Source organism: Myodes glareolus, chromosome 19, assembly GCF_982192425.1.
Source record: "Myodes glareolus chromosome 19, mMyoGla1.1, whole genome shotgun sequence".
Taxonomy (NCBI): domain Eukaryota; kingdom Metazoa; phylum Chordata; class Mammalia; order Rodentia; family Cricetidae; genus Myodes; species Myodes glareolus.
Genome location: NC_142044.1, coordinates 61,245,029 through 61,266,781, shown reverse-complemented (window position 1 = coordinate 61,266,781; position 21,753 = coordinate 61,245,029). Strand labels below are relative to the sequence as shown.

Genomic DNA, 21,753 nt, shown 5'->3' with positions numbered 1-21,753 from the left:
AACCAACTGGCTAGAAGAGTGGTGGGGAGACCGGCGAGGAACAGGAAAAAGCCAAAGATCAGGAGAGGTCTGAAGAACCCAAAAGTGATCAACTAATTAAAAGAAGAGGAGAAAAGGGGACAGATGAGGGGGAAGATCAAAAATGGGCGCAATTTATTGAAGAGCAGTTCCAAGAGAAGAAATATGGCAGGCAGAGGCAAAGACAAAAGGGAAAGTAGATACTGTCTGTGACAACGAGTGGCCACCTCCTTATGCCCCCAGCCGCCCTGGAAAGGATAGAATGGGAGAGGGGAAAGGGACAAATAAGGGGCTCCATCCTTGCCAGGAGGAAATGAATATACCAGCATCCAGGAGGAACCGCAAAGTTGGCACTCTCACACAGAGGAACGTGGGGCAGAGCCTCCTGGCCATCCTAACCCTACTTACGCTGAAGCCTATAGGTGTAACATGAAGGCCGTCTTGTTGGGGTTTCTGTCCCACCCGGCACCCCATAGCCTGCAAGCCCCAAAGGAAATTACACACAGGACTCCTTAAGATTATAAACCGATTGGCCCTTAGCTCTGGCTACTTATTAGCTCTTATAACACATATTACCCCATTATCCTTATCTACGTTAGCCACATGGCTCAGTACCTTTCTCAGTGTGACAGCTCACATGTTTCCTCTTCGGTGGTCTGGGCAGGAATGGCGGAGGGGGCTTCCTCCTCCCTAGCCTTATCCTATTCTCATTGTCCCACCTCTACTTCTTGTCTGGTTGACCCGCCTCTACTTCCTGCCTGGCCAATCAGCGTTTTATTAAAATACATGATTGACAGAATACAATTCTCCCACACCATTATAGGGTTAAGTTTTATGGACTTCAAGCCTTCCCTGTCAATGTTGCTCCTGTCCCTAATTGCCCCCTAGCCTGGTATCCTCGAGAATCTAAAGACCTGAAAGGATTGAGAAAGGCAGTGGCCGAGGATGGTCCCAACTCCCCTTGGTTCATGACCCTCTTTCAGGGGACACTATCATCCTAGTGTCCCCAAGGACTGGTATAATCTGGCTAAGGCCACCCTCGCGGGGGGGGGGGATCCCACTATGTTATATGGACAGCCTTCTTTAAGGAGGCCTGTTGCACTAGGGCAGAGTTAATAGAGTTGCCGACTCCCCCCCCCCCATCCCCAATTCTCATCGTTTATCTGATGCTAACTGGTACAGGGAAAGACTTCTACTAGGGTTCAATAAGCTGCAATTGCGGCTCCATATCGAGACCAAGTTAGATAAGTAGGCTTGGAGGCCTGGGCCAAGCTAGAGGAGGGACCCACTGAATCACCTATAGCTGGCACGATGCAAAAACCAGGGGAACAGGGTGCCTGAACCGGCCTTGGCCTATGACCATACTGATGAAGATTTTGCTTATCACCATAGATCCTTCATCCGACGATGGATGGCGATACAGATGGAGACCCACATTGGAGCACCGGACTGAGCCCTCCATGGTCCAAATGAGGAGCAGAAGGAGGAAGAACATGAAAAAAAACCTCAGGACCGCGAGGGGTGCGATCACCCACTGATACAAGGGGACTGATCTAATGAGAGCTCACCAAGGCCAGTTGGACTGGGACTGAACGAGCACGTGATCCAACCAGATTTTCTGAATGTGGCCGGATTCTCTGAATGTGGCTGGCCTGGAGCCTTTCTGAAAAGCCATTGACAATGACACTGGGACTTGTTTCCTCTGCATATACTGGATTTTTGGGATCCAGTCTGTTTGGATACTCACCTTCCTGGACCTGGAGGGAGGAGGAACTTGAACTTTCTACAGGGCTGGAAGCCCTGACTGCTCTTAGGGATGGAGAGGGAGGAGGAGGGGGAGGGGGGAGTGGGAGGGTGTTGGGAGGAGAGGCGGAAATGGAAACTTTCATAATTTAATAAACTTAAAAAAAACCCAGGGGAACCACTTCCGGACTTTATTGTCCATGTGCAGATGAGTCTTGAGAGGAAATTGCCCCCTGGTGGGTTTAGAGACCTATTTACTAAGCCCCTAGTCTGGGAAGGTATGAGCCGACAAGCTTGGCTTGTGCTGGCCTTAGGGAAGGGACCATGAGTCAATGGGTTGTGGCATCGGAGAATGTTGGGACCCAGTCACATACCAACCAGACTCTTGTGGTGCCCTTCAGGCCCAGACCCAAACAGCCTCTTCTATTAGTCAAGCCCTGGTGGCTGGACAGCAAAAGCAAGCACCTGGGAATTTTTTTATGTGGTCAACTGAGGCATTTTAAGAGGGATTGCCCACAAAAGAGCAATAAGACCCAGGTGCAAAAGGGATCCCCTCCATCCCCCTGCCCTCACTGCCACAAGGAGTACCACTGGGGCTCAGAATGCCACTCCAATTTTGATATAAATGCAAAATCAACCTTTAAACTAGATGGGGGGGACCTTCCAGCCCCATCAACCAAAGGACCTTCAGTTAACTGGACCATTCCAATGATAGAGGGGTTCTGACCCAATATGACCATCATCTTTGGGGGACAAAGATTCCAATGCCTGATAGATACAGGAACTGACAGGATGGTCTTCAGAAAGGAAGAGGTCCTGACCAGCTGGGGCTGCCTATCATGGGGGTTGAGGGAAGGCTATGTCCCAAGAAACAGCCAGTCCCATAACTTGGGTGGGGCTGGATGGACACAAAGGAAAGTTCAGGCCTCTGATCCTCCCGGGGTTGTCTACAAACCTCCTGGGACAAGATTTGTTAGGAAACATGGATGCTGTTATTACCACTGACCACCTAGCCTTTTATGATGATAAAACTGAATAAAGTGTCACCAGGCAGACCCCCAACACCTGGATTCACCCCCCAAAGTAGAGGCCACTACCTCCAGAGTTCTTCCATTAGTTGGGCACCTGGTAAGCCAGTATGGGTGGAGCAGTGGACATTACCTGAACTTAAACTTAAGATGCTCCAAGGAAAATATATGTTTGTGTCCATAGACACGTACTCTAAGGCATGCTGGGCTACTGCCCACTCAGGGAAAAGTCAATCCATGCCAAAAGCCACTTATTGCAATGTTTCACTACGTTGGGACTACCACAACAGGTCAAGACCAATAACGGCCCCTGTTTTATAAGTAAAACATTAAAGAATTCTTCCAGAGATGCCAGAGACCCCCTGGGATCCCATACAACCCTCAGGGTCAAGTTATTGTTGAAATACATCACCAATATCTCAAAGAGGTTCTTATAAAACAAAAAGGGAGAGAAGTCTTCCCCCATCTACAACTGCAAAAGGTGCTATTAACTATCAATATTTTAAATTTTCAAAAACCAGATGAACAAAATACATTCCAGAAACACTGGGGATCCCTACCAACGAGGCCCTGCCTAGAGGTTAGGTGGAAGGATCCTCTCACTAACCAACGGAGGGGCCCAGAACCCTTGTGGACACAGGGCCAAGGATATGGATGTGTCTTCCCAAACAGAAGGGAAACGCCTATATGCCTACCCACTCATAACTTAAAATTTCTCCCCTCCCCTCAGGACAATGGGGAAGACCAAGATGAGCAAGCAAGAAAGAAAGAGATTATGTAGACAACCCTTAAATTTAAACACAAAGAAAGAAAAATCACCACTGCCCAAGGGAGACTGACCTATGAGAAAAGTGTTGCCTGTTTATCTATTTTAGATGGCCCTCCCAGCGGTAATCATGTTAACTCTTCTCATGGGGATTGAGGTCCAGGAAGCAAGCCCCCATCAACCACAGAAGGTGACATGGATCTTGTCAAGTGCTGACACTGCCAATAGCTAGGCAAGAGAGGATAGGCAGGACTTACAGGGAGAGAGGGGAACTGAGGATGAATCTAGGCTCACAGAGAACAAGTCAAAGGTCCAGAATAAAAGGAAGGTCAAAAACAAACAAACAAACACATGGTAGAACATACATTTAAAAATATGTCATGCCACCTCCTGCGGAGTCTGCGTGATTCTCATGTAGGCTGTGGCGCAAACTTCAAGGAAGAGCGCCCGCAGAGAAGGTGTGTGAGCTGTGTTTCCTGCATTGGAGCCCTTGCACTTTTGGCATTACCTGCTTGTGTTCTAAGGAATGCAGTCTGGTTTCTTCTGGAAGGGAAGACAGTATGTTTACGTTTCCAGAGTCTACTGCTGAGACACTGCCATATACAGGAGTTTATGATGCTAATGGAGGAAGATGGGTTAACATTCAAGGGAAAAAAGGGTTCCAGATTTAATCTGGTGCTTAGTAAATAAAGTAAATAAAGAACATCTGTGTCCAGCTCAGTGTAGGATCTTCGAAATGTGTTCTTGAATTTGAATTGCAGGTCTTTTCTGGAGAATTTTTGCATATATACATATACATCAGGTAAGTTAGTCGTTGTTTTTGTTTTATGTCTTTATTCAGAATTGCTATCAATGTTTATCTCAGTTTTTGTGTTTTTTTCCTCCTGCTGTGATAAAATGCTCAGACAAAGGCAACTTCGGGAAGAAAGGGTCTATTCTGGCTTAGTATATTCTGGATATAGTCTATCCCTAAACCATAAAGGAAGACCAGGGGACAGGGCTTTACAGCGCTGGTCACAAGCAGGAGAAAAGAGCAATAAATCCAGGCTCTTATTCAGCTACCTTCTCACTCACTGTGGTCCAGGATTCCAGCCAGGCAATGGGGCTACCCACATTGGGCAGGTCTCCCCGGCTCAGTTAACACAGCACTCGCTCATAAGCACGCCCAGAGGACCTCTTCTCAGGCAAGTCTGGATTCCACCAAGCTGGCAATTAACTCCAAACATCTCAGTGTAATACTGGCTTCATAAACTGAATTTGGGGGTGTTAGTTCTCTTGCTGTTTTGTAGAATGGTTTAAAAAACATTGGTCTTCCTTGAAAGTTGACCAGCAGTGAATCTCCTGTGTCTTGGGATTATTTTAAAAACAACTTATATTTTGACAATTTCATACATGTGTAAAGTACATTCTGATGACGGTAACCCCCACTCTAATTTTCCTCCAACCCCAACTATCCCCAACCACAATTCCCTTCCAAATATTTCTTCTGGTTCTTTGTCAGTGTTTTAATAGCCTTGATTTTCCCTCCATATTTTCAAATTTCTCTTCTAAATTACCATTTTCTTCACTTTTGAAGCTGCCATCTAGGTCCTGAATTGCTTTTAGTTTGCTATTTTGCTTATTTAAGTTCTAGATTTGGTCCACTAATCCTATTTAAAGCAGAAGCCTGATTTTCTCTCTCTCTCTCTCTCTCTCTCTCTCTCTCTCTCTCTCTCTCTCTCTCTCTCTTTGTCAGCTGTCTCAGTGACAAGCTGTGGGGTTGAGGATGTTTTCTGGGGGCTGCTGTTGCATGTTCTGTCTCTTAGCAGTGGCTTCTACACCTGTTGGGACTGATCTTCTTGTAACTTTTACCCACTCTTTTGACTTGTTTGTTTTGTTTTCGTCTTTCGCTGGGAATTGTTTCCGGTGCAGTGTAGGAGGGAGGTGGACAGCAACACTCCTGCTCATTTCCCAGCACTACCAGCTTCATATGCTATGGGAGACGTCTGTGTGTCTGTGCACCCCATTTGTGTGTCGATTAAGGTTCAGGGAGAGTGGTGCTGGCGTGCTAGTTGGGAAAAGTATGATAATTATTGTTTGTTAGAGACAATATCTCATCACGGAGGCCAAGCTCTCTTGGAACTCACTATGTAGCCCAGACTGGCCTCTAGTTGACTTTGATTGTCAGTCTTCTAGGTTCTGGAATTACAGGCATGAGACACTGTGTCCAGCTGAGAAAGTACAGTCCATAGGTTGAGGACAAGGATATCAATATGCTAACAGTAAAACAGGTAGGAAAGGGGAAAGGAGGAGAGAGGGAGTAAAGTATGAATGAGAGGCAGCAGAGGACAATTAGAGATGAATGAGACTAGATAAAAAGAAAAATATAAAAATAAATTTTGTTACTTTCTTATGAAAAAAGAAATATCCTAGAGATTCTTGTTGGTGTGGAATAACAAGGGACACTCATAAAAGGTCTTTTTGAAGGGAGATCCAAATTAAGACACAGTAGCTTAACCTACAAAATTATAAATGATAGTGAAAATATAAACAAATTGCAAAAAATTAAATGAGCGAAAGAAAATCCAAACAACTAAAATGTGAAATAAAAAAGAGAAGTAGTAACAAGAAACAAAAAGTTGTCTGCTCCTGGTCTGAATATTTCCCTCATGGAAGCCAAGTGGCTCCTCCTCCATAGTCTTCTGTGGGTCACTGGAAGGATAGTCTCAGCAAGCTAGACACGTCAGCATACCCTCCTGGATGAGAAGGACATCTGAGAAAATAGACTATTTACTGCCAATACTTACACTCTCATTTACTGTCTCATGTTGCCTGGTTACAAGGTCACTTTCTCAATCCTTGGGTTATTTACAGGACTGTCTGTAAATGGAGGCCTGCCCGCCTGGATATCTCTGTGTGCTTGCAGAGCACTGGGTCCTACCACACAGCACTCCCAGCAGCAGTAGGGGAAGATCAGTCTTTCTCTTTGCCCGGATTTCCTTTTTACATGACCTTAAACTTGCTCTCATTTCCTCTCTTCCCACACTATGTATTTTCCACATCGTGCGGCTCCACGTTCTGCTCTTTGTCTCCGTAAATCTGGCTCAGGGTATTAAACAACAGCTACTCCATAACCTGGATGTGGTGCTGTCTTGAACTTCCCTCCACTAAACATATTAATACATTTTTTGCACGAGTTCTAATTGATCTTAATAAGAGAAACCCAGAGCCAGATACTGAGTCAAATGCTGAACGATCAGAGAAAGGGAAAAAAGCAAGCCATAGCCAACTCTTACCTTGCTAATTCCTCAGCTGAAAAAGGGCCGCCCTCAGGTCTCCTCTCACCTTATATTCTTCTCTCTGCCCAGTCATGTCACTTCCTGTCTGTCTGTACAGACCTCCAAACCTCTATGGCTAACTACTGGCTAGCTCTGCTCTCTGATCTTCAGGCAAGCTTTATTTGTTAGAGTACAAACAAGATATTGTCATAAACACATCACCTTTAAATGCAGACTCATTTCAGTTCTCAGGACATGAGCAGAACACATTCAGGCTCTTTGCCAGAATGGAAAACAAGAATGGCTCTTAGCTTCTATCTGAAGAGAAGTGGGGTCTCCCTCTGAAATGGATAGGGCTTTCCTAGCTTCCTAACTCTTTCACATTCCTTGTGCAAATCTGTCAAGGCCTACAAACAAACCACACGACCAGGTCTCTCAGGGCAATAGTCCTGTCTCTTAGGCTAATTTTCTGGACTCCTTTTCCTGTTGCTGTGAGAAAATGCTTGACACAGTTTAAAGGGGAAGTATTTATTTTGGTCAACAATTGGGGAATATATTGCATCATAGTGAGGAAGATATGGCAGAATCATGGCAGTGGGAACATGAGGCAAGAGCTTTCAAGTCTCAGAGGACCAGAAAGCAGAAAGAGTAGGAAGATCAGGCTATAGAATCCTCAGTGCCCTGCCACCGCCCCCCTCCTCCGAGCTTCATCCTTTCAGCTAGGTCTTGTATCCCAAAGGTTCCACATTCTCCCAAAATAACAACACTAGCTAGGGACCAGGTATTTAAAAATATACATGAACCTGTGGGAAACAGTCACATGCAGACCATAACACTGAGGAAAATGCCATCCCTTCCATTCTCAAGTCTTTTTTCAGGAAGAGGAAAGGGAAACCTGGTGTGGGAGGTCCTTCTGTCTATGTGTTGCTTTTATTGGTTAATGCATAAACTGGCTTGGCCTATAATATGGGAGGAAGAAGGAGAGTTAAAGAGAAGCCGTGGAGCTGCCAGATATAGACACTGGGAACTTTACCTGGTAAGCCACAGCCATGTGGTGATACACAGATGGATAGAAATGGGTTAAATTAATATGCAAGAGTCAGCCAATAAGAAACAAGAGCTAATGGGCCAAGCAGTGATTTAAATAATACAGTTTCTGTGTAATTGCTTCAGGGCTGAACACCTGGAAACAAACAAGTGACCTCCTTACTACAAACTGGTGTGCCAACGTGGTGGACTAAATCCATGTAAAACCTGGGAGGGCTTGGAAAGGAACTCTAGACACACACACACAAGAAAACAAAATTTAGCTTCATTTTTTTTTCAGCTGGCAGCTTGCCACAGCTCCTTTAAGAGAGCTTTTCCTGATTCAGAGGTAGCAGAAAAAAAGCCACGGCTTCAAAACAACAACTTCCTGGCTTACCAGCACAAAAGGCTCTGGAGCACTTGAATGGGGTTTGTGAGCCCGGTGCTTGTATGCCTGCTTGGGAAAATAACTGAGACCATACCCGCCGCTCAGCATCCCCACCTGGGCAGGTGGCAGGACCAGGACTGCTAAGAGTGCACAGGCAGGAGAGCATGGCAAATCTCTGCCACCAAACACAGAGATCCTTCCAGGCCGCACAATGCTCTGCATGGCATATTTAGCTATTGCTCAGATAAAGGGGTTTCTGTGCTGCTCGCTCATTCTCAGAGTTAAAGTGGTGAGTGCAGCTCCTGCCTGGCAGTCCCAGAGCTGGCAGTAATGGTACCTCCACCATTCTGAAAGTGGAGAAAGGCAGAGCCAGCATCCAGAACAGCGGCAGCCAACCTGCTTACCATTTTAAAAGCTCTTCAGAACAGCAAAGAATTACAGATATATAATGGACAGATTCAGACATAAAAGACCTCTACATGAGTCACAGTGTTGGATAAATGTACATAGGCTTGGGAGAGAGAAAAAAAAGAGTATAGAGAGTTATAAAGAGAAATAAATGGTTTAAGAACAAAACAAAGTCTTTAAAGAGACAGAGTACAGACAATCATAGATTAAAGGAGTAAAGCTAATAAAATAAATATTAAAAAGTAATAGAGTAAAAATAAGTCATGTAAAAATGGAATGTGCACAGAAAGTCTGGATTATGTATATTATTGTGTCTTCTCTGAATTTTTTGAATGTGAGGGAGCTAAGTATAGAGACATTTCATTGTGTAGGGCACTAGGCTAAACCAGCAAGTATATTTTTGTGAGGGCCAGCCATGATAATCTCAGTCTGGGCAGAAAGGAAGTTCTTTACTTCCTCCAATCATTATCACCTGGGACTCTGGCCATTGATAAATTTAAATGGAGTCTAGAGTCTCAATAGTTTATCCTGAGACAATGTCTGGCAAGCCGAGATTACTAAACCCCAACCAAGAGCAGACCATTTAAAGAAAATTCCTAGCATTTCAAGCAGTGTAAATAGAAACACCTGCCAGCACTTCACCAGGACACCCCTAGACAAATGTCAGCCAATCAGGGGTCCTGAACCTCAGAGACCCCTTACCCCCACCTTTACTACTATAAAAATCCAATTCTAATTGAGCTCGGGGCTCTCCGGATACTCCAATATGTCGGACATGTGGAGAAACTGAGTTTGCAAGCTTGATTAAAATAAAGGCTCTTTGCTTTTACATATGGAACTCTGTCTCCTTTGTTGACTTTTGTGGGGACCCACGGATTTGGGCATAATAATTATAAGGGTATCTTGACTTCAGAATTTGGGTCTAAGGATATATTGCTTTAGAAAAGAGGTTCTTCTTTGGTTTCCACAGAAGATGAGAACCTGTAGATTCATTGCAGGCTAATATGGTTTAATAGACTATGACACCCCCCCCCCCACGAGACGTTGCCATGAACATCCCCAAAAGTTACTTTACCCAAAAAAACAGCAAGAAGAAGTTTGGACAAAACTACACCCATATTCCCAAATATTGTTTGTAAATGTTTCTTTACATTTAAAGTGGGATTTGCTATAGAGGTTTGCATTGGTATAGATCTTGGTTTATTGACACAAATTTAATGTCACTCTTGTTATGTGTATATTTCTGCTCATGATTAAGGTATTGTGATTGTGTAGTTCATTTTAAAAATGTAATGTATAATTAAGAAATATAGGTTAGTAGATAAACTTCCATAATAGTCAAGCTTTTGTTAGATTTTCTAGCTGTATAGAGATATATTTCAGTTAGATAGGTATTCTTCAAATCTTTCAGAGATCTTCAGAATATGGTAATTAAAATGTTTGAAAAATTAAGACTTTTTAAGACAGTGAGACACATCTGTTCCTGGTAGCACCTAGCTACTTCAAGAGGATGATGGGCATTGGAGAGGTTCTTTGTGGAGTTGGTTGATCATTTGGTAAGAAACTGCTTTTGCCTAGACTGCTTGATAAACTGGACATTCAGGATCCACAAAGAAATGACTGCTAAACTTACCTAAAGGCGAGATGATCCTTTGGGGTTCCTGATTCTTGAAAGAGTCTGCTAGACATTCTTTAGGACACCAAAAAATGGGATGGACAAACTGCCAATATAAGTGGAACTGTCTTTGAAATTTCCTGCTTCCTGGAAAAGTCTGCTGGATACTATGGGCCTGTAGGCTGAAGATGGATGCCCCAATGGTACAGAAGAACTTTGGGTGACTGTCCAGGTAGTGAGATGTCCCTGTCAATTCTAGAATTTTGGAAGTTGCTTGCAATACACTTCTTGTTTACTTAGGTAATATTATGTGCTTCTGGAGTCTTTGATGGAGTTGAAGAATTTATAGTTATAGTTTTCCTTAGTTATGATAAAAGATAAAGTAGATATAAATATTGTAACTGTAATTCTTGCTTGATAACTGTTTTGTTATTTGTAATTTTACTATGTTAAAGTTAAAGCCTTTCTTTTTGTTTAAACAGAAAAGGGGAAATGGTGTTAGAGGTCCTTCAGTCTATGTGTTGCTTTTATTGGGTAATGAATAAAGGTACTGGCTTGGCCTATAACACAGGAGGAGAAAGGCGGAGTTAGAAGAAGCCATGGAGTCACTGGAAATAGACACTGGGAACTTTATCTGGTAAGACACAGCCACGTGGCGATATACAGACTAACAGAAATGGGTTAAATAATATATATATATATATATATATATATATATATATATATATATATATGCATGCCAATAAGAAGTTAGAGCTAATGGGCCAAGCAGTGATTTAATTAATATAGTTTCTGTGTGAGTATTTTGGGTCTAGGCTAGCCGGGCTGATGGGAACCAACAAGTGACCTTTGGCAACAGGAAGAGAGCAAGGGAATAGGCACTAGGGAAGGAGGATGAAAAAGAAAAATGTATGAAGTTTATGTATGAGGATGCCATAACGTAACCCCTCTCTCATGATGACTTCAAAAAATTAATTAAAGTAACTGTCTTAGTTAAGATTTCTATTGCTGATATGAAACACCATGACCAAAACCCAAGTTGGGGAGGAAAGAGTTTATTAGACTTGCAATTCAGCATGGCTGTTCATCAACCTAGGAAAGTAGAATAGGAAGTCAAACAGGGAAGGATCCTGGAGGCAGGGGCTAATGCAGAGGCCATGGAGGAGTGCTGCTTACTGACTTGCTCCACAGGGTTTACTCAGTCTGCTTTTGTATAGAACTCAGGAACACCAGCCCAGGGATGGCCCCACCCACCATGGGCTAGACCTTCCCCTTTTGATCCCTGTAGTAGTTTGAATGTAATTGACCCCTATAAGCTCATAGGGAATGGCATTTCTGGGAGATGGGGCTTTGTTGGAGTAGGTATGGCCTTGTTGGAGGAAGTGTGTCACTGTGGAGGTGGACTTGAGGTCTCATATATGCTCAAGCTGTTCTCAGTATCTCAGACTACTTCCTGTTGCCTGCAGGATCAAGATGTAGCTCCTTCTCTTGCACCATGTCGGCTTACATACCTCCATGGCCTGCCATGATGATAATGGACCAAACCTCTTAAACCATAAGCCACCCAATTAAATGTTTTCCTTGATAAGAGTTTCTGTGGTCATGGTGTTTCTTCACAGCCCTAGAAACCCCAAGACAATCACTAATTGTGAAAATACCTTACAGCTGGATCTCATCAAGGCATTTCTCCAATTGAGGTTCCCTTCTCTGTGTTGCCCCTAGCTTGTATCAAGATGACATGAAACCAGTCAGTAAAGTAACCCACATAAGCAGAAAGTCTTAGGAGGTATTTCATCACAGTGAAGCTTTGGTTTGGTTTTCAGTTGGGGTTTTAGCTTGAGGTTGGACCACCACATCTTCCGTGTTAGAGTAGAGTTCTGGGTTTGATATGTACCTATGTCTCCTAACCAAAATCCAGGTTTTTTCTTTTCTAAAGCTTACTACATGCATTGTACCTTTACACACCAAATTAAAAACAAAACAAAAGAAGCACTTTGGATTACTGAAATAATTGTGGTTGTGGTAATTAAGAAGAGAAACCAATTGGCCTAGAGAGCTTCAGTTTTGGAGAAAGAATTTTGGCAAGAACTTGAAAGTTTGTCTAGGCAGTGAAAAAAGAGTGGATAGGCCATCCAAGGAAGTATTTTCTGGGGATTCAAAACCTGGCTATTTCTGGCCAACCTGTTTATGGGAAGGAGGCCTCTCACCTTGCCATGGTGAGAACCTGAACAGCAGGGAGACCACAGAAGAGCTTCTTTCTCTCCTGCCCTTGGGCTCCTTCCACTGTGCAGCCAGGTTGCTTTGAGACAAAGTGCAGAGGTGGCAGTAGGGTGGGGGTGGGGCTCTGGGCTTTTGTTTCTTGGAGCCCCTCTCTTCCTTTTTACACACATCATATTGGTTTCTTGGTGTGGGTTGGGGGCAGCTCCTCTTTTCTTGGGTGGATGTTAGCACAGCCCCAGAAAGATAATGAACTCATGCAAGAACTAACCCAGATCAAATCCCTGGAGGGGAGAGCCAAGCAGCTCTGAAGAACTCGGCAGGGGTGGGGAGTGGGGAGTGGGTAGTGGGGAGTGGGAGGGTCAAAGAGGTCAGTCTGCAGGCAAGCTGTGTCTGCCCTCCCACCAAGGCGCCAGCGCGGGGTGGGGGCGGCCCTTTGTGACGTGGGCACACCAAAGCTCCACACTTCCTAAGTCCTGAGGCCAGATCAAAGTAGGTGGCCCCGCGAAAGGGAAGCGGGGCCCATGACTGAGGGGGCCCGGCCCAGAGGGGTATCCCAAGGTGCAGAAATTAAGATCCAGATCCAAGAGCCCGCACAGAGAACCCTGGGGACACCAGCCAGGAAGGGCATGCGCTCAGTGCTCAGGGTGTCCCAGCTACTGCTCAGGGCCATCGCTGGCCAACGGAGGCTGACTCTGACACAGCTCAAGAAGAAGCTGGGAAATGCTGGCTATGAAGTATGCCGGAAGATCAAAGGACACAACCGGGAATCTACCAAATCTGAGAGGGGTACTCTTCTGCGGGTCAGTGGCAGCAATGCTACAGGCTACTTCAGGGTTTGCAAGGTTCCTAAATCGCAGAGAAATGTGGGACAGTCCAGGCTGGTGCTGGGCCGCCGCTCTTCAAGGAAGACCCTGCTCCAATCCCAATCCCGACCCCAATCTCGATCACTAAGACCATGCAGACTCTGCTCGCCTCGCAAGGCAGCCAAGAAGGCCAGAGAATTCTGGAGACACAAGTCTAGGACTTTGAAGGCGAAGTCCAGGAGAACAAGATCAACGATCTGGGCAAGAGTCAAGTCAAGGGCCAGGTCAAGAGCAAGGTCTAGAGCTATGGACCAAGTGTGTGCCAGGGCCGAGGAGCAGGCTTGTGCCAGGGGTAAGGAACAGGCTCGTGCCAGGACCAGGACACAGGAGTGTGTCCAGGGCAGGGAGCAGGAGTGCACCAACGCCAGAGAAGAGGCACATATGGGAGCCAGGATGCAAACCAGGGCCACGGCAATGGAAAATATCAGAGCAGGACCTTCAAGGGAAGACGGCAGGTCTCGATCTAAAAATGAGAGCAGGCCAAACTCGAAATCCAGGGACGAGAAGAGGCAGGAACCAGAGAGGGTGGTAAAACGAACCATCCAGAAACCAGCTGTGACCAAAGCTGTCAGTGTTTCCAGCCAACAAGGAAAAGCACGCACCAAGCTTTCTGCGAAAAGCGAAGGTCCTGGGTGCTCAAGGAATCCTTAATGCCAAAGCTGTTTCTGGGCGCTGTTTCTTTTCCAGACAGGCTCCAAGGAGAGTAACTCTCTTTCATTGAAGCTGTTTACAAGACCTTCCTGTGTCTGTGTTTCCTCTTGCTCGTCAATGGAAGGGAAAAGGGTGGGTGTTGAGGTGAGATCCATAGCAGGGGCTTGGAAGGGGAGGGGAGCGGGAATTGAGATTCTGCTATTCCCACGGGACCTTTCATAAAGAAAGGGAATAGGGAGAGGGAAATCACCAGGGTTACACAAGAATGCCCGCCAGGAACACCATCAAATCCTCAATGAGTCTTTGAGACAAGGGCAAGAGAAGAATAACCTCTGAATGTCCTACTAATTCAGACATGGTCTTAAGATTAATTTGGGGGTAAAACTTGATTACAGTGAATTTGTAGCTTTTATCCTGAATTGCAGTATTTTATATACAGTATATAAAATCTTGGATGTGAATGCAAGGTTAAATGAGATTGTGGGTGTGAAAGCATTCAGTATGGGGTGTGGCACAGTGTAGGCGGTCAGGACAAGTGTTAAATGTATGTAAGTGGTTCCTGACGGGGCGCTGGTGGCAGCAGAGCAGGACTGGATGGGGACTTAGAAAACTCAGGGTTCCAGTCCGAGCTCCGCTCTTCTGACCTTAGCCATGCCTTTCTCCTAAGCACCTGTGGTCTTGGATTGCTTCTTTGTAAAATATCGAAATTCAGCAAAGGGGACTGAGAGCTGGGAAAGGGTTAACTCTCAGAGGGGAGACTGCTGATATTGACGACATGCTTATGAGAAGTGCAGGCAAGAAGGCAGCCAGAACACGAACACTTCGCTAGTGCCCTTTTCTAGAACAAGTCTACTCTGGGCACCGTGAGCCTAGAGTGAGCACATGTATGGTTTCGCTCTGCATGCAAGGGTGCTGGGTAGCAGGAGGCAATCTCTTGCCACAGGCTGCGACTCTAACTTCCTGGACAAGGAAGGCATTAGGACCCAGACCGTCTGCCTCCAAGTGAAGTCAAATAAGTGAGAGAGTGGATGCTTCTGGGAGGTTTTTATTCTTGAAAAGACGGTCATAGTGGACACGGGAGCTTTTCCCAGTAGTATCGCTGACCGTGTTTTTCCCAGGAGAAACTTCATCTTCCACAAGGGAAATTTCAGTCACTATGCATTCACGTTATATGTAGGAAAGCATGCTACTGTGAACCTTCTTTCATGCACAAGGAATGACCATTTTAATTTCACCAAAGTCAAATCAGAAAAGCACTGGCAGTGTCTACCGTGGATGTGATCTGAACTGTGAAACCCCCACGCCTGCGGTTCTGAGCAGAATGTGAAGTGGCCTAGTGAAGCAACGGGAATGAGAATAGGGTCAATCTGGAGAGAGGAACATTGTCTTCTGGACACAGAACAAAGCTAACTAAATGCCCTTATGGTGGGAGGTTACGGCATACCCTTCTAGTCCTGGGATTTAATCCCTAAAATACAATGATGTAGAATTATTTCTACCTAAAATAAGCTGTTAATGACTCTGGTCACTTATCTATTTTTTTTTTGCTAGAAACCACCACACATCTATTATTACTTTTTAAACAAAATTTCATTCAGTCCAACTTAGTCAATCTTATATTACCTTGATTAGAACCAGTAGCTAATAGGAGATTCAAACCCTGAGCCCGTCTGGACTAAGATGACTATTCCATTTGTTTTCATTGATAAACTCTTGACTATTTTAGGGTAATACAGGAAACCATGAACTCAATTCAGGCTGCCCAGGTCATTGGGCCATCTGGGTGCTCTACCGAAGGACTTCCTCCAAATAGCTAATTATATCCCTCACATCCAGTCATTAATGCAAGACTCTGGGTCCTATCCTGAGAACACTAAAATGAATAAGCCACAATCCCCACTTTTTAATATACATTGCATGGAAACTTTTGGTTATTTTTATCAGAGCAAGGAAATGAACTTCCCTAACCCCAATTCTTAGATTTCCTCTTACCTCACCTGTCTAATACAATGATAATCAGATTATTATTGGGGTAACATTTTAGTGAACATTTATGTGAAACTATTCCTGGGGAGACATGAACAAATATCTGTTTACCCCAGATAAGGAACCATGACTGATCAAAGTGAGGCTATAACCTCAGTCCAACTTGGTGAATCAATGAGTTTTATTGGGGCCACAATAATATGGGTGAGAGGTTACTGACAGGAGCAGAAATGACTCAAAGACACCTGTATCATTCCCAGCCCTGTGTAAGACCACTCACAGCCCTGTGTTAGACCACTTACGGCCCTGCCTAAGACCACTCATGGCCCTGTGTAAGACCACTCATGGTCCTGTGTAAGAACACCACTTGCTCTCTGACTTCACTCCTTGGGGGCTTTGTTAACTCTTGTGGCAGACCTGTTTCCTTCTCCCTGTAGACCCTTCCAGACCCTTACTCTCCTAGTCCAAGCCCATTCCTTTTACGCCAGCCCTAAATATCTAGAAACACATTCTACCTGGAAGCCCCAGGAACCACACATGGCAGGGACTCAGAAGTACTCCCTTCCAGACAACCCATAGTCACCACGGTTTCCTCAGGTCCAGAGCGGGGGACAGAACTAAGGAACAGAACCCTCAACCCAACAAAGACCAGGTATCAACACCTACAATCATGGATATCCACAAATCTAGAAACCCAGATACCACCGAGAAACCACACCCAAACCACCATGAATAATAAGCCTCCACCAGAGCCCAGCAACTCTCCTAGGGTAGGCCCTGAAAAGCAAGACAGCTGAAGCACAAGCCAAGCCTTCAAATAGCTATTATGAATAGAATAATAACCGCATTATTAACCGCTTAAGAACTGCAAAGAGGAGGTCAATCAATCCCTTAATGAAGTCTGTGAAAGCATAAACAGTGGAAGGAAGTGAATGAAACAGTTCAGTGTCTGAAATTAGAAACAGAATCACTAAAGAAAACCCAAATTGAGGTAAAACTGGATAGTAAAGTTTTAGGAGGTGAAACAAAGTCTGTCTCACCAACAGAGTACGATACATATATTTTAGAGCTTCTATTGCTGTGAAGAGACATCATGACCATGGCAACTCTCATAAAGAAAAAAACTATCGGGGTGTCTTCATCACGATGGGACATGGCAGCATGCAGGCAGATGTGGTGCTGGAGGAGCTGAGAGTTTTACATCTTGATATGTGGGTAACAGGAAGTGGTCTGAGATACTGGGCATGACTTCACCATATATGAGACCTCAAAGCCCACCCCCACAGTGACACGTTTCCTCCAACAAGGCCACACCTACTTCTACAAAGCCACACCTCCTATTAGTTCCACTTCCTATGAGCTTATGGGGGCAATTGTATTCAAACTACTACAACATACAAGAGAAAAATCTTAGGTATTGAGGACAAGGACAAGATAGAAAAGATAGATTTCTCAGTCAAAGAAAATGTTAAATCTTAAAAAAAAAACAGGAACAAAACATTCAGGAAACCTGAGACACTATGAAAAGACGAAATCTAAGAATAACAGGAATTGAGGTCAAAGGCACAGAAAATATGTTCAACAAAATCAATGAAGAAAATTTCTCTAACCTAAAGGAGAAAACCCCTACAAGGTATAAGAAGCATAATTAGCACCAAAAAAGACCAGACCAGAAAAGAAATTCCCACAACATATAATCAGAACACTAAACACATAGGAGAAAGACATTTTAAAAGCTGCAAGAGAAACACCCAAGAAAACACAGGAATAAATAATCCCATGACAGCAAATCAAAAGACGTGGGGAGGGAACCCCACACCATAACAAAAAAAAAAAAAAACCAGGAGTCGGCAAACACTGCTCCTTGAGGACTCTCAGTGAGAATGGTCTCAATTCCTCAATACGAAAGACACAAATAAACAGACTGGGTTATGTAAAGCTATTATTGAGAACGGTGTGTATCATTCTTTTTCCTGTTTGTGTTCATAGTCTGATTTTGTGTATCAGTAATTATAGCTTCATTTGTTTGGTTTTTTTTGTGACCTCTTTGCTGTATTCATTCCTATCTTCAGTCTGCAGTATTCATGTATTCTCTGCAGGTCAGAAAGAACGTGTGTGTGTGTGTATGTGTGTGTGTGTGTGTGTGTGTGTGTGTGTAACCACACCCTAGATCAAGATATCTTGTTAGTAGCCACACCTTAAGTCAAAGTTCTTGTTTATCAGGCCTGAACTCTCTGACCTTTAGTCAAGGTGAAACGGACCCACCTAAAATCCTACCATTTATGACAATTTTGAAGCTGAAGATCCTTATGCTGAATGAAAGAAGCCAAGCGCAGAACAGACACTGTATGCTCTCACTCTTAGATGGAGCCTCTGTAAGAAAAAGGATCTCAACAAAAGTTCCCAGACCATGGAGGGAGGAAGAGGGTTCGGGGGAAAGGTTGGTGAAGAAAACTCAAATGTAAGAGGAGGTGCTTTGGCGTTCTGTCACCCGATAGGTTGGCATCACTTCAAATATAACTAGAAGAGAATTTTCAAATACTCATCACAAAAAAGTAATGTTTGAGATGACAGGCATGCTAATGATTCTGACTTGATCATGGTAGCATCCATACACGCACCAAAGCAGCACACTGTCTAATGCATACATATGGTATTAGATGCCAATTTGAAATCAAGTCAAACTAAAACAAATGAGCTAATGAGTTGAAAGTTTTGGTGTTAGGTCATGCCTTCAAGGAATACAAGGTACCAGCGGAGCTGTCTTTGGGGATCTGATTCAGCTACCCATCTATCAACTACTTAAATCTGCTGGCTGCCATGCTCAGTTACCCCTGAGGACTTCATGCTTGCTGCTGCTCTTGGATACTGAGAACCATGTGGAAGCCGTATGGAGTGAGTGATGTGTGCCTGGGAGCGAGGCTGTAGGAAGTAAGTTGCTTAAACAATGAACTGGTGGGAATTTTAACTCCTGATTTCTATTTCCTTCTTCAAGGGAATGGACAGGCCTGAGTTCAGAGACAATTCTGACCATTTTTGACTGAGAAGATTCCTGTAAATATGACTCTTTTTATTCTTAAATATTCCTAGAAAGGCAAAGAATTACCAGCTAAGGACTTGAATGGAAATGTTTCCTGTTTGTCCTCGAGGCAGATTAACTGAACTCTCCATCTGCAGGACGTGTACTCAAGGTAAACATGGTACCAGCCAGTCTTCTGGCCACCTCCTGTCCCTGGTTGTCCTCTCCTTCCCTCTGCATGCTTCCTTCACTCACTAGGGTCCTCTCTTTCCCTTCTGCTACTCCGATTACCCACCTTGCTTCACGCGGGGAGTAGATTATCACCCCCCCCCAACACACACACTCACACGCATGCACACACACACACTGCTTCTTGCCCTCATCTTAGTTCCTCGTTTCTCTTTAGCTTGGTAGAAAACACTTAATAATTAAAATTAGAATGGTGAACAAGTTAGAAATACCGGATGTGGCTTATTTAGTGCTAAGTTCTCATTAGTGGTGTTGCCATCCACATTGTAAATTTGGGGGAAAAGCCACATACACACAGACACAGACAGACAGACAGACAGACAGACAGACAGACAGACAGACACACAATGGTTAAATGACTTTTGATGTTTTCTTCCCAGTGCCACTTTCTCTGTTCTGATGCTCTTGAGCCTCAGCTCTGAATCAGAACATCTGGGGATTTTCTGGAACCTTCAGGAAGCCAGGAAGTTACAGCAGGGCTTCTGAGGCAAGGCTAGGGAGCAGTGAAGATGTAAAGAATACAATTTAATCAACCTGTGTTGTATCTCTTAATCCAACAAGTCGTGTTTATGGACTCTGAGAGTTGTTTACTTTGCCATTAGAACCACCTCCCACTTCTACCACTAGACCTGTCTGTATGGGTGCAGCAGACATTGTCAGGACAAAATCTGCAATGAGGCCCATTCCCAGCATCTTCAACCTTAAGTTTGGCTCCAGCTTCTAAGTCTGGAGGTCTGTCATCTTCCAGCTCAGTCTCCCAGAGATCCGGGAAGACCCTGACCCAAACGTCTGCCTGCTAACCAGGTGTTGACTCTGTGGGCCATGCATTCAATCACTTGTTTCAAATACAACTTTTAGAATATCTTCTGTGAGGAGGTTTTTATTTCTTGTGTAATTCTTGGGTGAGTTATTCTAAGAAATCCCTTGAGCATTTTCCAATAAACACGCAGCACTTAGTTTCCACTAAACTCGTTTTATTATACTTCCTCGAGTTTGGTTCCTCTGGAGTCTCTAGAAATGAATAACCAAACCAGTGTGATTTCAAACACTAAGAAATAAAATAAGATATTTTTAATATAAGTATTATTTTGTTTTCTGGGACCCTATTGAAATTTTTTTAAGTTTTAATTGTGTATGTGTGTCTGTGTGGGTATATTTATATGTGTGGAGGGATCCACAGAGACTGGAAGAAGATGTCATATCTCTGCTGAGATGCCCAGTGTAACTGCTGGCAACTGAACTGTGTTGTCTTCAAGACCGGTATGCCTCCTTAACTACTGAAGCATCTCTCTAGTCCTTCTGGGACCCTTTGAGTAAAAACATAAGCCTCTGTGAGGACCTTTGAGAATATCATTAAGTATTCTTGCATATTCCACATGAAACCACCACAAAACAGGCTTTTTTTTTTTTCTGGGTAAGAGAGTTTTGTACTGACAGGAAGACTTAAGTTCTAATCCCCAGATCTCACATAAAAATCTTGGTGTGGCCAGGAGCTACTGTAACCCTAGAACTGGTGGCAGGGTTGGGGAGACAGGAGGATGCCTGGGGCTTGCTGTTCACTAGTCTCACTCCAGGTTCAATGAGAAACCTTATGTCAAGGGATAGGGCAGAAAGTAACCGAGTACACACTCCCATCCTCTCCTGGGCTCCATGTGGGCACGCGTGTGTGTAACCACACATACCCATGCTCACATCCAAAAGGCTTATTTCTTCGATTTAATTTCTCAAATCATAAATACTTCTATAAAGCAAGTTGGGACTAACTTTGGGAGGGACGTTTTGTGCTGAAGTGTCTGAAACTCCATCAACAGGATGGCTTCCTTCCTGACTCCCAGGCACCATGGTCTCTGTACTTGGAAGAAATGGTTTATTGATATTATTATCGACCAAGTGCTTTCTTCTGTCATCGAGAGATAAAGAACATATATCTCAGAATGGAAAGCAAGACCCCCTCTAGGCACTGCGGGCAGACTGTTACTCATGTGTCAGTAAACCACTCCTGGGAGACACACTCTCCAACTGTTCGCTTTACTGACACAGAACCTAGAGAACATGGTTAAGTCCTGTGAGAGCCAACTCTGACCTCAAACAGCTTCTTAACCCTCTGTTGATTAAAAGTGTGAGGAGCGTGGGCAATGCTGAAACTAAGCAGCAAGAGGAAATTTAATAAGAAACTATAATTAACTCTCTGACTACACTATACATCTCTTTCCTGCTTTCTTACAGGTATTCCGTATCAGTTTGTTCTTTCACATTATTTATTATTATTATTATCATTATCATTATTATTATTATTTTGCAAAACAGTGTATCCTTAGGTCTTTGAAGGCCAATAGTTGATCAGGCAGCTCATTATCTTTCTTTATTCCAAAGAAATTTCTGCTCTATAGCAGTGTTGAAATGACCACCATCAAAATATTTTTGAAATCTCTGTCTTCCTTCTTGCCTAGGCTCCTGCCGTGACTGAGGTTCCTCTTCAGCTGAACTGGGACTCCAGTCTCCTGAATCCACCCATA

General features: G+C 44.1%; 1 protein-coding gene across 1 annotated transcript; it reads left to right on the top strand.

Annotated features, from left to right (window-relative positions):
- The first annotated feature begins 12,937 nt into the window (after positions 1–12,937).
- Positions 12,938–14,067, top strand: LOC148119013 (testis-specific H1 histone-like). The gene has a single exon (XM_087898715.1). It carries the CDS (start codon positions 12,991–12,993, stop codon positions 13,981–13,983), a length of 993 nt encoding a protein of 330 aa, XP_087754841.1. The 5' UTR covers positions 12,938–12,990; the 3' UTR covers positions 13,984–14,067.
- The last annotated feature ends 7,686 nt before the right edge of the window (positions 14,068–21,753 follow it).

Coding starts and splice junctions, on each gene's coding strand:
- LOC148119013 (XM_087898715.1), top strand. CDS start 12,991: ATGACTGAGGGGGCCCGGCCCAGAGGGGTATCCCAAGGTGCAGAAATT.